Source organism: Empidonax traillii, unplaced genomic scaffold (genome assembly GCF_003031625.1).
Source record: "Empidonax traillii isolate 1590-97213 ecotype Southwest subspecies unplaced genomic scaffold, ASM303162v1 scaffold8:size5222938, whole genome shotgun sequence".
NCBI lineage: Eukaryota > Metazoa > Chordata > Aves > Passeriformes > Tyrannidae > Empidonax > Empidonax traillii.
This window is the reverse complement of record NW_020955201.1, coordinates 3,666,379-3,682,018: the sequence shown is the minus strand read 5'-3', so window position 1 is coordinate 3,682,018 and position 15,640 is coordinate 3,666,379. Positions and strand designations below refer to the sequence as shown.

The window sequence follows — 15,640 nt, the reverse complement described above, 5'->3', positions numbered from 1 at the left end:
AAAATTGCAGGGTAATTGTTACTGAGAGCAAAACTAGAGAGAAGGTGTCTCCTGTGGAGGGCAACTTACCCTTGCAGCACAACAGCATCGGGAAGGTGATGAAGGTCTAACAAAGGCTTCTACATTAAACACAGGCAGTTTTGAGCTGAAAGAGAAATTAATACAGGGTTGTGTTTTAAAACCTATGGTGAAGGCAAGGCAGAAGAACCAGGTGATGAAGTTGGGCTTAAGAGTAAGAGCAGTGTAGCTCATAGCAGAGAGAAGTGGTAGCAGAAGTAAGGAAAGTGGATCCAAGTACTCTCCATGCACTCATGGAAAGCACTTGGCTGAAGGGATGCTTATTTGATAATTGTGCCTTTTTTTTTTACATTGTACAATTTTTTCTTTAGCTTTTACAGCAGACTGTTCTCACATTAGTTATACGTTCACAGAACTTTTAGCAAGCAATTAAAAAGGGCTACCTTTCCAAAATATTCAGTCGCACCCTGAAAACTCCTATGCTTATGATGCAAAACTTGGGGAATATGCTACTTTTCAGTTTTTGATGGTTTTTTTTCAATGACTGCAAGAGGAAAACATCAGCATGTATACTTCCTCCCACCCTGGCTAAAAATGGATAAAAAAGGCTGTGCTAATACTCGAAACTGAAGTCAAAATGTGGTCAAAATACTCAAAAGGCAGTCAAAAATTAGCAAATATTTCCGTCACTTTTGAGCTCAGGAGAGAACGATTATCTCTGTGATTATCAGATAAGAGGCTTCTCTCTCAGATGCTCACTCTTTCACTAATGCCCATATATTTTCCTCTTTTAATCATCAACAGCAGCTCTGTTAAAGGGTAAGATTAGCATGTAATTGGTTTGAAACTTTTGTGTTTGAAACTTTGCCTTATTTTTTCTTCTGTGGCAATTCTGTATATTGACTTAGTATTCTTCTGCTACTCTCTTTGAGCTTCTATGAGTAAGAAGTAGTGGATCTGGTCTGTTGTTGGGAAATTACCCTATAAAACTAAGGTGCTTAGGAGGAGACCTGAGTGTTTTATAAATTACCTTCCCCTTTTGGCTTTTGTAACAGAGCTGTACCCTTCTGCTATTCAAGAAAATGTTTGCCAAAGTCCAGAGCACACTTCTTTGTGTTGTACCTGAAAGACTGGCTGAATGCCAGGGACTGAACCAATTTTTTTGCCAAGGTTTTTGGTTTCACATTTATTTCAAAGTGAAATTGTAGGTAAAAAAACCCCAACAAAACAACCCACAACCAAAAAACATTCATAAAATATGAGCTAAAGTTAATCAACACAATAACATCTGTCTGCGGTAACAAAGAGCTCAAAAGAATGGTTTTGATGTGTAAATGTCCCCTTTTGTTTCAAAGGGACTGAATTCATGTGCCAGAGACAGTGTTTTTTCAGGGTTAATATGCTAATTGTTTCTTGGGGAGGGAAGGAGAGAAAGCCTCACTGCAGTGTTTTCTTTTCAGGGTGCAAATTTGGGAAAAGTGTGAGTGAGGTGTGGGGATGTGCTGGCTGGCTGCAGAAAGTGGAGCTGGTTTCATCATCTGCTGAGTCCTTGAAAGTGCTTTTTGGAACTTTATGGGGTTTCTGTTTCTCCAGCAAACATTGAAGCAGAAGTGTTCTCCACTGGTGGCAGTTTGTTTTGACTTCAGCTTGCTGGTCGAAATGGCTTCTGCAGATTATGGGCTGGCAGGAAATGGTTGCAGCCCACTTTGTAGACACTCACATTAGACACCTGCACTGGGAGGCTGTTTTCCCGTGCATCCCACTGCTGTCAGTGGGCAGGTGAGTTGCCCGTGCCCCTGGAGACGTGCCCTGTGTGGGCGCCCTGGGTGGAGCAGTGGCCCGAGGCGGCAGCTAGTCACATTCCTTCTGATCCTTTGTAGGAAGGGTGTTCTTGGGGTTTTATGATTCTTTCCTCTTGATCATTTGAGTGCAGGTGTGTTTAATGAGCTGGAAAAGAAGTAGGTCAATAAAACATGTGTTCATTGTTAGCAGAATACCTGTTGGACCATGTGTGTGTCTGTAATTGACTATCTAAAGCTTCAAAGCTTAGCACAAAGACAATTTAATAAGAAATTCATACCTAAATAAATTAATATTAAGCAGAAGCAGACAGCTGTCAGGCAGTATTCCCTGCCAAGGTGAGACTGTGGGTATTTAATGCACAGACAAGTTATGATTTCAAGTCAGGCCTATTTTTAAGTCTCTCTTATTGATATGCATTAAAAACCATCATGCCAAAAATAGCTGATAACATAGCCATGTAAGTAGGTTAAAATTTTAATTGACCCAGGGGCATGCCATGAACTTGATGGTAAAGTGGTGTCACTGTTATTGTCTGAGCTTGAGTTGTTTTTAAAATCTTTTCTTTGGTAACACCAGTGTTAGAAATAATATGTTTATTGGGTCTTAATAAAAGAAAAGATGGTCGCATCATCACATTACTCCAAAACTTGGAGCTTTACAACAAGTATGAGTTGGAACTTCATAATAAATGTAGTTTTGGTGGAATAAATTATGCTTTGTCTTAGCCAAGAATTTGGTCCAAATTCTCTAGACCAAAGTTTTCTAAAAGGCAAAACCTTAAAACTGAACTGCGTTGTTTTACCTAAGCCAAGAACTACACAAAGAGCAGAAACATGCAGAATAATGGCATTCCCAGTAATTTTACCATGATCAAAAAATCCAAAGTACAGACATGAAGAAGAGTTATGTTACAGACCTTATTCATCACAGACTTTGAATTCTTTCTGTTCTTGTAACAAAAAAATGAACCAAAAGCTGATAAGACTAATTAATGTAGGTTCTATTATGATATAATTCCTCATCTGTTTTTTGTGTAAAGACCTCTTATTCATGAAGGTGCTTGATTGCCTAAGAAATGCAGCTGCTGCTTTTTCACAAGGTTGGGCTGGTTAAAAGTAAATAACAGCATTAAAATTCTCAGGTTGATTTCCTGCCTTATTCAGTCAGCCGGGTAATGGATTAAGCTCCTCTCCTTGGTAGCTTTAGAGTCAAGATATTTTTCCCAGTGTATTTTGAGACCCGGTGCCAAATTCAGTTCCTGCTGTGAAATGAGCTTTATTGAGGTGTGAAGGGCCTGGTTTGTTCGTGGTATGTGAGATCTCAGCTCCCAGTGAAATACTGGAAATTGTCCTCAGATCCTTGAGGCTTACAGGTGACTTATCTGTAGCAAGTGTTCTGAACCAGCACAGTAGCCGCGGTGTCCTAGTTGTTCCAAGGTGATGACAAACCGTCCCAGATGTGCAGTGCTGCGCGTTGTGTTTGTTCCCTTTCTCCCACCAATCATAAACAACTAAACTGCAGTATGGAAAATCCATTGCAAGTTAGGAAAGTCTTAGCAGGCTTTAAAAACAGAAATCAAAACTGATCACGATGCCTTTCATGGTGAGCAAAGGGAGAGAGGCTGAGGTGCCAGTTCCCTGGGGAATCGGCTGTCTGTCACTAATGAATCTGCATGGAAACCACCGGGAGCATCGTTAGAGACAAAGAGGTGCTGTGGGATTGGCCGATGGGGACTTTCAGTGGAGCCTGTGGGAGTTAGGTTGCCGTTTGCTATTGAACTGTAGTGGCAAATGAGAGCCTGTTACCCTTGAATTCCTTTGAATGTCCCGGACCCGGTAGACTTAGCACTGTATTTTAGGTGTCTGTTTTCGCTTTGCATTATGCATGAGTGCATGAGTGGGGGGATTAAATAGAGCAGCCCTGCCATTTCACATAACGGTGGCCTGAAGCTGATGTGTCAGCTGTCAGTCCAGATGAATTGGGTACCACTTATTATAAATACATGTAAAACCAAAACCTAACTTCATTTATTATTTTCAGAGGAGTTATGGCTTTGAGACTGTTTAACATGTTTGTTGCTAAAAGTGGCATGAATCTCTCTTCATTTAATGAAATTTTATTTTGTAAAGAGGGCCAATGAGACACAGATCTCTGAAAGGCACAGCAAATTAATATTAATTCAGTGTCTGCAAAATCTATGTTCCAAACCTCCCTTTCTTTTTCTTTTTTTTTTTTTTTTTTAAATAATTTTTTTCCTTTTTTTTTTTTTTTATTTAATGGAAACGGCTAGGAAGTAAAAAAGTGTCCAGCCCATCCTGACCTCAAAGCTGACCCAGTTTTGAGGAGGAGTCTGAATGAGAGACCTCCTAAGATCCCTTCCAACTTGAATTATCCTGTGATGCTGTGAAACCCCAGAGTCAGAGCTGAAAGAGGAAAACTGAGGGCTTCCTATTCAAAACACAGAGACTCGAGAGCGTTTTTTTTGCCTGGAGTGTTCCTTACCTTGAAAATGTCCTCCTGTCCTTCCCATAATCATCATTGTGAGCACTCTAGGCTTATGTGAAGAGCTCTGATCCTGGGAGAGAGAGAGGAGGGGTGAAGGGGGTGAAGGAGAAAAACTGTGGCATTTGTTTGATGTGAAAGTGCTTACATTCTATGACAACAGACAGGAGGTGAGAATCAGTGTGACTAATGAGTTGTTTACTTGGCTTTTGTATCACTCGCCCCCCCCCCCCCACACACACACGGGCTGTGTTTGTTTTGATATGTATTGATTTCAGATTCCTGCAAATACCACTGCTCTGCCTTCCACCTTCTCAGCAGTTTGTGAGAAACCCTTAATCCTGTCACAGTGCTATGGAAAAGGTAGGGTGTAGTAGTTAGGATGCAGAATGCTTTTCTCCCCCTTTTCCATACAACAGTAGGATGTTTTTAGCCAGGAGCTGTCGTTTTATCAGAGTTTGGATCCAGAACCCATTTAGAGAACTGCCGTTCTTGTTATGTTGTCTGAAAAAAACATGGAAAGATTGTCTGCCGGTTCCTCATACTTGTCCTCGTGGTACCAGACCCAAACTCATGGAAAATAGGGAAAAAATTGGATTTGTTTTAAATGTTGGATTTGGCAATGGCTGTGTGAATTATACAATTTGTGATTGTTTTCAGAATTTGTTAGAAACAGTCTCTGACTCCTTTTGAGAAAATTGGTGGTGTACATAGCACAGAATACCTGGAGTTTATTTAATGGGATGGTCTTGGCTGAGATAAGAAGGACAAAAAGCTGTACTTTAGGGGTATTTTGTGCTGTGATGTGGCCCTGCTGGACTGAACAGGCTACATGCGACCGAAATGTTGAAGTACTGGTTACCTAATGTTACCTAATACCACAGATTGCCTAATATTTGGTCTCCAGCCCCGATCACATCTCTCTTTCTGAGGTACTGAAAGAGCGTATTTCTCTGGTTTGCTGTTCACTTTTGTCTAGGGGTATCCATGATGCAGCTGCAGATCTGGCTTGCTCTTTAGGAAAGAGTTACCTGGAGCGTTGTAGGCAAAAAATATTTTACATAAGTTAAATGAGTTACATTTTACAACAGTTAAAAAGGGCTTCAGTTCATGCATAAACTGCAGGGTCCAGGATGAAGAGAGATGCCAACAGCCCTTGGCTGGTGTAGAAGTGGGAGGGAGTAGGTTGCTGTGAGCCTCACAGTAGACCCTGTGGAAGTGTCTCAGCTACAGGTCAGTTTTGTTAAAGCTTTGGAAATCTGGGTATGTTTTCTGCACTTACATAAATATGAAGGAAAAAAAAAAAAGGTGTAAATGAGCTAGAGAAGGGCTGTGTCTCATTCTTTTGCTTGTCCTCTCTGTGCAAGGGTGTGGGAGCCAGCCAGCAGGCAGAGCCTGGCCCAGGCAGGAAGGGTACGGGTAGGGGCCGTGGGAGAGCTCTTGCTGGGCGCTGGTGATGTGGGTGCTGGTCTGGTGGGCGCGCTGTTGAGCTAAACACAGCTTGCCGGAGGGAGCATCCCTTGGCACCTTGGAAGGAAGCTGAGGAAAGGATAAGTAAATGCTGAATTTAAAGAAAGACAGTAATACAAAACTAATTTTGTGACCAATGCTGACAAGTAAATTACAGTGACGTTGAAGGAGGTTCAAAAAGATCCTTCTTACCTGACTCTTGATCCGTAATGAATTCTGACTATCTGCCTCAATGCAGCAGAGAACAGGCCTGGAGAGGGACAGGGCAACTCCCCTGGATGCTCCAGCTGCTTGAGGAGCCCAGGATGTCACTTTCTAGCAGCAACCCCTCTGCCTTGGTGTCTGCACAGATAATCAGTTTGTTTTGCATTTTTATTAAACATCTTCAGCTCCCAGATTTCTCTAGTAGAGAGCAGCTGATGTTTTCAAGTCTGGTTTTGGAAGTTTCTTCCCAGTCTCAGGAGAGCATTTCAAGGGGAGGATTTATCTCACCATTCTCCTACTTGGTGATGAGGACAGCTTATTTCCCCTGTGCTGTACCAGAGAGCTCAGGGGAGGCTTCTTGGCTGCTGTCGGTGTTCTACATTACAAGAACAGTGCTGGCTGGTGGTTCAGTCCCCTTTCCCTACTCTTCCTTCATCTGAGACTTTTATAGTCATTTCTATCACTCCTTACACCCTTAATGTGCAGCTCTTCTCAAGGCACATCACACTGCTGCCTGTGATACCAGCTGGTTTCCTGGCTCAGCTACTTCCAGCATGGCATTGGGCAGAGTAACAGCAGGCACTCTCCCCAGTGGCAGGCTGAGTGTATGGCCTTGGAGACACATTGGGCTTTTATTAGGCAGAGTCTGTGTTGAGTGCCACCTAAAGTGCATCCAAAACCAGCTCCTTCCATCCTCAGTTGTGTTAAGCACAACCTTTCCAGCCTGAAGTCACTCGTCACCCCAGCAGCAGCTGTCTTGTCACCTCCTGCATGCTCTCCTCCTGTTCAGGTTCTCCAGATGCAACAGAATTAACAAAACCAAACAAAAACCAAACCAAACCAAAACAAAACAAACATACAAACAAAAAACCAAAAACAAAACTCTGATGGTCTCCACTGCTCAGCTCTTCTGCTTAGAGTTGTAAACAGGTAATGAGAAATGGCTTGGAAACAGCTACTGTTTTAATGGGTGAAGCAATTACTGTTTAGTTTTGATGGTGAAAAATAACTGCATGTAAGGTGTTTCTCTTTCTTTTCTGTGTTTTTTCAAATTTGTAATTAGGATTCTCCAATTATCTACTTCATAAATTTTGGAAACAGATCTTTCTAAAAATGTTTACTGCCTGGTATTCTTATGCACATAACTTTGGTAAAGTGAATAGCCTCACAGGACTTAAAAGGAATATTAATATGGGTAAAATAACCAAAAATGTAAGTGTTAGAAGTTGAGGATCTTCCACTAATAGAGGTCTTTTTAATAAACGAGTAAACTCAATGAATCCAACTTTCATAAAGAAAAGCAGACATACTTCTGCTTTCTTCTTTTGATGCAAATTGTAATCTTTTTCTAATGTGACTATCAAAAATAAATGAAGAAGTAATCTTTAAACAGTCAGGGCTATTCAAATAATTTAGGGATTTAAGTTCTGCTGTGTTACATATTGCAAACAACTCACCTGCAATCAAGACTTACTCTTAATTTTCATCAAGACTGAAACTTGATCTGTTAAATCCAATATGAAACAGTAAAAGAAAGACATTTGGGGATTAATTTTGGTGACGTCCTGTGTCATCCCACTGTGACTAAGAACTGCTTGTTTATAAATACTTTGCCCCTGCCACTGACCCTGTAGTCTTGGTAGCACGTATAATGTATCTGTGGCTTAGCCTGGGAGCAGAAACCCCAATACCTGTTTGCTCCCCACAACTGTGTGAATATCAAAGAGGAGAAGATGCTGAAGGCAGAGGCAATGATGCAATGTGTTCCCACATGCCCATCACATAATCATTTCACACTGCTCCACACACTTCCCCTTCTTCTTGCAGAGTCCTTTTTTGAGATGGAAGAATGAAAATTTAACTCTCCTGATGTAGTAGTAGAGATTGGTCAGGCCAAGATTACAGTGAAAAATATTGCAGCTTGTCCATTGCAGACTTTTCCCATCACTATGCATGAAAATACATGTTCCCTTGTTATGCAGCTTGTTTTTATGGTAAAACTACTTTGAAGACATACAGGTTTTAGAAAAGCCAGCTACTAAGATGTAGGGCCCAAAGTCCTACAGAATGCTGACTAGGGATATAACCCAACCATAGTTGTGTTGTTTTGGTTTTTTTTAAGCCATACACAGATCATCGCAAAAATCTTCATTGCTCAGTGCTGGAAAAAAAGTACCTGATCCTCTGCATTTGTGGGAGAAAACTGGGAAGATAACAATTGAAGATCTGTGTGAAATTATGTTGTAGTATTGGGGTGCAAGTATTCTCTCCATTATCTCCATGTCTCTCAAACCTAAAGGATTGAGACAAGAATAGAGTAGATAGTTTGTGCAAATAAGCACCAATAACTTGGTAGAAAAAGGTGAATGTTCATACATCAGAATGCACGTGCTAGCCATGTAGACTTTTAACTGAGTTTACCCAGTTGATTATTTTTCATCTGTAAAAGGAAGGCTTGCAGATGAATTTCTGTGTAATAATGAAACCCATGTTAATTCTGGAATTGTATTATTACTAACAAAGGTACTGATTATGTGCTGTATGTTTCCGTCCAGCCCAACTCTGATGTCATTTAAGCCTTTCCATTATTTAAACATTATTTTACATGAAGGACAGCATCCTTCATGTAACAGTGGACAGACTTGAACAGATTTCAGTAAACTTGCATAAGGTACCTCTCACCGGACTGTAGTATAACTTGTACTAGAATGCTGTTCTCCTTTCTAGACAGATGGAGCAAACTAGAAAATGGTGCTTATGAAAAAGTCAGAATTCTCTCTTTGTGATGGCATTGGCATGGCAGAAGATGCATGGTCACGTGTCCTCCTCTTGTGTGTTACAGATCTGAACACGTCACAGATCCCGGGTCCTGAAACAAGCATTCCAAACAAGGGATCCATCCCATTGCCACAGGTAGACTCACTGGTACTGAGCCATCAGCCTGAGAGCCTGCAGGATACAGAAAGTGGAGGCAGAGTAGAAGAGAAGATTGTTTACCTCTGATGGCTTTCTTTTCTAATATCAGTAGCACTTTGGAAATACAACATGTTTGCTTTTCTAAATATCTGTAGCTGCTCTCTGTATGACCAGCAAGCTTTAAGGATAGTATTTAATATTAAATGGAAATTTTTTCCCTTGATAAATATATCAATTAAGTTATTTTGAAGCCTTTGTTGTATAATCTTTAATTTATGATATAATTTCAACTACTTTGCAAGAAGCAATAGGTAGCAGGAGAGACATTTTGGAATTGTAAAGATGCCACCAGGAATTGTGAAAGCCAGTGTTGATTTTCTCCTGAGTCCTCTTTTTAAAGGACAAGCTAAGAGAGATGGGCCTGCTATTTGAGATTTGAGTGTGTGTATCAGTAACCTTCTAAAAGTTGTGATACAATATGAGAAGACAGCAATCTAAAAATGACGGCTATAATCTTAGCTAAAATGTGCCATGTACACTTCACTGTTGGGTCATTTTCTTTATCCCCTGGCTCAGGAACTGTTCAGCAGAGGATGTTTTTTTATGCATAATTGTAAGTGTTTATTCATGTCTCAAATCCTATCATAATTATGGTACTAGTGCCAGTTTCTGTCCAGAGATGCAGTAAATCAGTTTGTTATTTTATTATATCTCATTTCAGCAAGTGCCCTTATGCATTAAGATTTACCAGGTGAAACCTTCTCACTGGTCAAAAGAAAAGAAAGGGAGGAAATAGTAGGCTTCTAGGTAACAGAACCCTTCTGAAACTCCACAGCTTTCCCATGTAGGAGCCAGCTAGCTTTCTGCTTTCAGGTTCATGGGGTTGTCTATGTGTTAGGCAGTAAGAAACCAGGAGCTGTTTCATGCCTTTCTGTATTTCAGAAGTATTTGTACACCTGTGTAAAATTGAATAAATTTTCTGTGTGTTTCCGGAAAACTGTAACTTTGATTCATTGTCAGATTCTTCAAAGAAATAGGAAAACAGGAGGAAAATGAAAAAATAAATAAACTTCAAACTTTGTTTGCACTCAGCTCTGCTGCAGATCTGTCTGCCTTGGTCCAGCACAGCCAAAGCTGTGCTCCATGCATCTCAGCTGGCAAAACCAAGGATGTGCCTATTGCTGCTTTGTGTGGCTGATGGGATTGGCAGAGGCACAGCAGGAATGTGGCTGCACAGCTCCTGAGTCAGAGCTGCCTCACCTCTACCTGGGGCAGGGAAACGCAGGACTGCTCCCGCCCCTTTGTCTGCATAAGCCCCAGGTGTCATATGGTTTCCATTTTACCCTAAGCCTTGAGTTGTCCAAAATCTTTTGCAGGGAGCAGAGTTTTAGGTGGTGTATGTTTGTCAGTGTGGGTTTCCTGATGCGGAAGATTCTCTTCCAGAGATGGATGTGTTGTGGGGAATACTCAAATGTAGAGCTTCTGAGCTGCATCTCACTGAACTACCAGACTAGCTGTTCAGATGGTATCTTGGGCAAATAACTGAGCACTTAACTGTCTTGATGAGCAGGACCTGATTCTCAGCTGGTATTAACTGGTGTGCAAATACCATCAGGGAAAAACTGGGCCTGCAGATGTATTTTCCAGTGTCTGTGTCCAGCCTTCAAGACTCCTCCTAACCTGACAGCACTTTTATGTCTCCTTATAAGAGAAAAAACCTTTTAGAATTCCTAGAATTGTTTTACTTTCTTTACTTTTCACAATTACACTAAAATTAAAATGTGGATTCAACTTCTCTTGAGGGTCCTGCAGTAAGGACAGTCCTTTCTGTTTTACCAATCAGCACTGAATTCAGACTTGCCATCCAAACAGTTTTTTGGCAAATTTCTGAGTAGCCAGACCAATTTCTTGGGATGCTGTATGTCCCAGGATATGTGCATTGCCCAGGGACCTGCAGGAAATTGGGGGAAAAATTAGTAGTTTTCTCCAAAGTTACTCTCTCTGCATTTTATTATGCCTTGGCTGAAACATCTGGTACTGGTTACTGTCAAATCCAAGCTGCTAGATGAATAGCTGCTGTCCCAGTCTGGTATGGGAATTCCCATGTAAGCATCTTGCCACTGGGAAGGAAGAGAGGATGCTGGTTCTCTCATCAGTTTTAATTGAAGAGCTTGGAGTTGAAAAGCAGCTGGCCAGGACTTCAACTGTTGTGCAAATCCCTAACATCAGGCAGCATCTTATTTTACTCACCTGTGTTTACAGTAAAGCTTCTAGCACTTGAGGAAGGCAAAGGCAGGAAACAGATGGCCTATTGATTTAGGTATTTTACTTGTAAAAAAAATGTAAAGTATAGGCCAGTATGGTCTTGGCAGGTGCTCTTTATAACAAGATATATTGTGCACCCCTGAACTCTGTCCATTATTTAGGCATTTCTTAATACTTAGCAGAATTTAAATGCAGTCCCAGTGAGATTCAGCGTTGTAGCAGGCTGCATTTTCAGTTATCATGAGGCATACATAAATGGTATGCCTTCCTTTTTATTTAGAAAGATGTATTCAGAAATTCTCTTAGCCTTTTTTACATTATTTTGAAGTGGGCTTATTTGCAAGGCCTGTTGTTTTTCACTCATCATATATACTGTGGGTTTTTTTGCTATGCTCCTCAAGGCATCTTGCCTCTGAAAGCTCAGAATCTAATTTATTCATTCATTTCAGTGATTAAGCTGAAGGAGCAGTTGCTTTACTACAAATATCCATGGCACTGGGATAAGCTTTCTCCTTGTTTCTTATTTTAAATTTTTTTTTCTCCACCATTTAACAAAAGGGGGATTTCTTTTCTGTAGTACCTAGAGTTTTCCAGCATTTTCTCCTTAATGTTGTTGTGTGCTAGTAAAGCTGTCATATGAAACAACTTTGAGGTATTTTTAAGGGAAACTTGCAACAAATCTTTTTTCAGCAAGTCTATAATAATGGTAAAGAAGGAATTATTGAACGGCTCAAGCTTACAGTGGCCTGGCTCCAGAATTTTGGATGATTTTGTAGAATGAGGCCAGAATAGAGCAAATGCTTCACTTGGCTGCTGTTTGACTATTAAGGTAAACAACACAGCTGCATTTTTAAGAGATTTTTCACAAAGGTCATCCATGTTATTTTCAAATTACTAAATTAAATACAGATTAGGCTCTCAAGAAGCTCCTTGAAGGTTGTTTACTGAAGTGATTGAAAAAAAATCTGTTGATGTTTTCCATGTAAGGAACATGAATAATTTTGCTTTAAGTGCCCTGTTAGCTGCATTAATTTATATGTTGCTAATTAAGGTTAAAAAGTGAGTAAGATTTTAACTGCTTCTTAATCAAGTAGGTGCAAATTCTGTGGTAATGTTCCATATTGTTGCTAAAAGTATTTTCATGGCAGTGTTCATTCAAAGAAACGCAAAGAGGCTGAGCTGTGGTAAGGTACAACTTGCTCTGACTGCATTTTGAACACAATGAAGACTTGCAGATGAAGGAGTTTTCCTTATGCACTCGATGACAAATGGGGAAATAACATGACTACTTGGTACCTTCTAATGAATATTCTGTTTGAAAAGAACTCCACTCCCAAATCCTTCACTGTGCCCAGTTTGTATTACAGAAGTAAAACCAGATTAGGTTGTGGGGCGTTAGCACACTGAAACAGGTTGGATGTCTGCTCTCAATGGAATTGCAATTGATTTGCACCATTTTGCCAAGGTAAATGGAGGTGTTTGTTATTTTCTCATCCTTAGTAAAGGTTTGTATGTAAAAACACTGTACAATTAGCTGTGAATATTCTTGATAATCATAAGGATATCTACATGTTAAGCTCCAGAAAGGTTTTTCTCTCTCACTGCCAGGTTCTGAGATAAGACTGTGAAGATGGCCTGAATTCAGTGTCCTGAATTTTGTGGAAAGGATCCCTTTGGCAGGCTGATGTTGAAGAGAGCATTTAATTTCTTCAATGTAAATGAAAAATCTCAAAGGATAACCTTCCTGAAATTAATCTAAAGTGTTCTCATCAATACAGACCTTTGCTCTGCAAAAGTGCATCAGACAATAGACTACTAGTCTTCTTGTATCAGGAGATCATCAAAGACTAAGTGGATTGTGGAAGAATTTGCAAGGGTTTAGTGGGTCATGGTGATGGAATGATCCAGGTACCTCATCTAGGAATGTCATTGTTTTCCACTGACATGTAGAGCTGTATTGGCAGCAGCTCTATTCAGGTCAGTGTGTGGCTCCCAGATTCCCAGAGATCTATGTTTCTTGTCCTGTGGATCATCTATGCAGAAGCTGCTGCTTCTTCTCTTCACTCAGGCTCAGATCAGGATGTTCCCACCCCCTATATGGAAGGACTCTGTCACAGGGCAGTCTACACCACCCTCAAACTCAACAATCTGTGAGTTTGAGGGTGCTGTAGACTGCCCTGAGTCTTGCCCTGGGTAGAGGAGAAAAGAAACACAAAAAACATGGTCTGGGTGTAGAGAAGACAGGAGGAGTTGTCCCCTGCCATGAGATGTTTCTAAGCTCCTTCATGGAACAAACTTTTTTATTCAAAGAAAAAGAAGTTGGTATTTATCACACTACCTATTGTTTGTTTGACTGAGAATCTGAGAAATGGTTAGATGCCACATATTTCAATTTCAGTGCCAAACAGAGTGAAGATCAGATTTTTACAAAAGGGACAGTGAAACATGCAAGTTGAAACAAAGAATTTCTCCTATGGAGGTTACTTACCAGACCCAAGGAAATTTTCTTATCAGATTTCTATAAAACTGCCAAACCACAACTAGAGGAGCTATGCAGAGGTGTGAATGTTCTGCTCACCCAGGTTACCACTAAAGCCCTGCATGGATAAACAATCACATGAACTGAAGATGGCTTGTGAATACCAGCATGAGTCCCTGTCCCTCCTGTGCAAGTAAAGAAACAGGATGTCTGCATTTCCTGTGTCCAGCTCAATGAAGATGCTCAGGCCAAGCTGTGGACCTACTTCTGCTCCTTTTGAATAGTGCAAGAAATGTGGTTAAAGAAAGTAATGCCTCACCCAAAATGAAAATTTTCCACATTTCCCATACAGTTTTCCTACCATTGCTGAATGAATGCTACAACAAGCCATTATAGGTCAGACTTATCAAACCAAACTCAATCCAGATACAAAGCAGCCAAGAGGACAAAAATAACAGTGCTGAGTGAACATCTCCTGCTTTCAATCATTGGAGGGTAACCATTCCTATCTGCTGTGGCCTCTCTCCAGCTTTTAATTAAGGAGCAAGGTTTCAGAGTGACAGTACTCAAATTGTCAGAGTAAAGGAAAACATCAAGGGTGAAATTGCCTCTCTGCTAATGTTCCTTTCCTTTGCAGAGTCCCATATGACCAGATGTGATCTGATTTTAAACCTGTGTCCATCACACTATGTGTATGTGCCTGAGAGGGTTGTCCAAATGCTTCTTGAACTCTGTCAGGTTTAGTACTGTGACCGCTTCCCTGGGGAGCCTGTTCCAGTGCCCAACCACTGAAACACAACTTCTGAACCACAACTTCTGGGTGAAGAACCTTTTTCTAATATTGAACCTGAGACATTTTCAGGCCATATCCCCTGAGACATTTTCGGGCCATTCCCTTGGGTCCTGTCATTGGTCACCAGAGAGAAGAGATCGATGCCTGCCCCTCCTCTTCCCCTCTGGAGGTTTGAAACTCACGGGTGCAGGAGGCAAAGCTTGATTGTGGCAGATCCACAGATGGGGAGTGGACTCCCTCACAAAGTACAGGTGCTTGCTAATGTTGTAGGTAAGGTACAAGGCATATTCCTCTGTGTGACCCTTAAGAAGAACAGTGGGTGCTGAGAGAAGGGTTCCAACTCTGGGGCTGGTTCATGGCCATCAGCTGAACAATGCTGTCAGCTTGGTAATATGGAAAACCTGGCTGTGGGAGGACTGAGCCATTAAGTGTTACTGAAGCTGATGGCACAGGTCATGCTGGGAGCTGGCTGCATGTTCGACCCTGCTCTGCCACGCAACAGAGTGGTGGGGCCCTGAGGGAACTTCTGGATCAATCAGGTCACCCCCCTGCCTGGCTCTCAACCCTACAGTGCCCATCTTGAGGTTGAATGGTTGTGTGAAGGTTATGAAAGGTGACTTGCAGCCTTGGGAAACCTCTCTTGGCGTATAAAATAAATGCTAAGTGCTGAAGGATATTTCACACAAAGTAATTATTGACAGAAGGTAAAGTGCATCAGCTGTTTTACTGGAAATCACAGTTTGCACAGCAGAAGCAATTCAATTTCTAATTCTGATTCCAGCTGTTCTTATTTAATTTACAGCATAATTCTTCAAAGGGAGCAGGATAACAACTTTCAAGGACAAGATATGAGCATTGCATGGGACCACCAAAAAGACAGGAAGAAGTTTTATTTATTGGTAAGTGGTTGGTTACTTCTGCTTGTCCTGCAGGCAGGAGTGTGTTGGAGTCTCACAAAGTAAGACCCCCATGAGGTGGCTAAGACTCCAATGTGCTTCTCAACAATACTGATCATTAGTAACATAGCATGGTTTGCTGACACCAAACTCAAAATATTCTTCCTTCTGGGAAATTCGGAGCTCAAAACACCTGAGAAATTGAAGTTCACCAGAATGCAGTCCTTCCATCTGTAATTTCAATTAACTGTAATTCAACTAGTGCTAACCACTTTATGTCATGGTTGCCCTCTG

At 41.0% G+C, this 15,640-nt stretch overlaps 1 protein-coding gene across 6 annotated transcripts in view; it reads left to right on the top strand.

Moving 5' to 3' along the window:
- The window catches only part of ARHGEF28 (Rho guanine nucleotide exchange factor 28), a 67,844-nt gene extending 57,844 nt beyond the window's left edge, over positions 1-10,000 (top strand). For 5 of the 6 annotated variants that reach the window (XM_027883271.1, XM_027883303.1, XM_027883281.1 and 2 more), the window contains one exon: positions 8,840-10,000. In XM_027883271.1, coding sequence (XP_027739072.1) covers positions 8,840-9,000 — 161 coding nt within the window. In that variant the 3' untranslated portion in view covers positions 9,001-10,000. Of the gene's footprint in view, positions 1-3,076; positions 3,089-8,839 lie in introns of those variants that run through there. The other variant, XR_003571168.1, reaches the window with a different exon arrangement.
- The last annotated feature ends 5,640 nt before the right edge of the window (positions 10,001-15,640 follow it).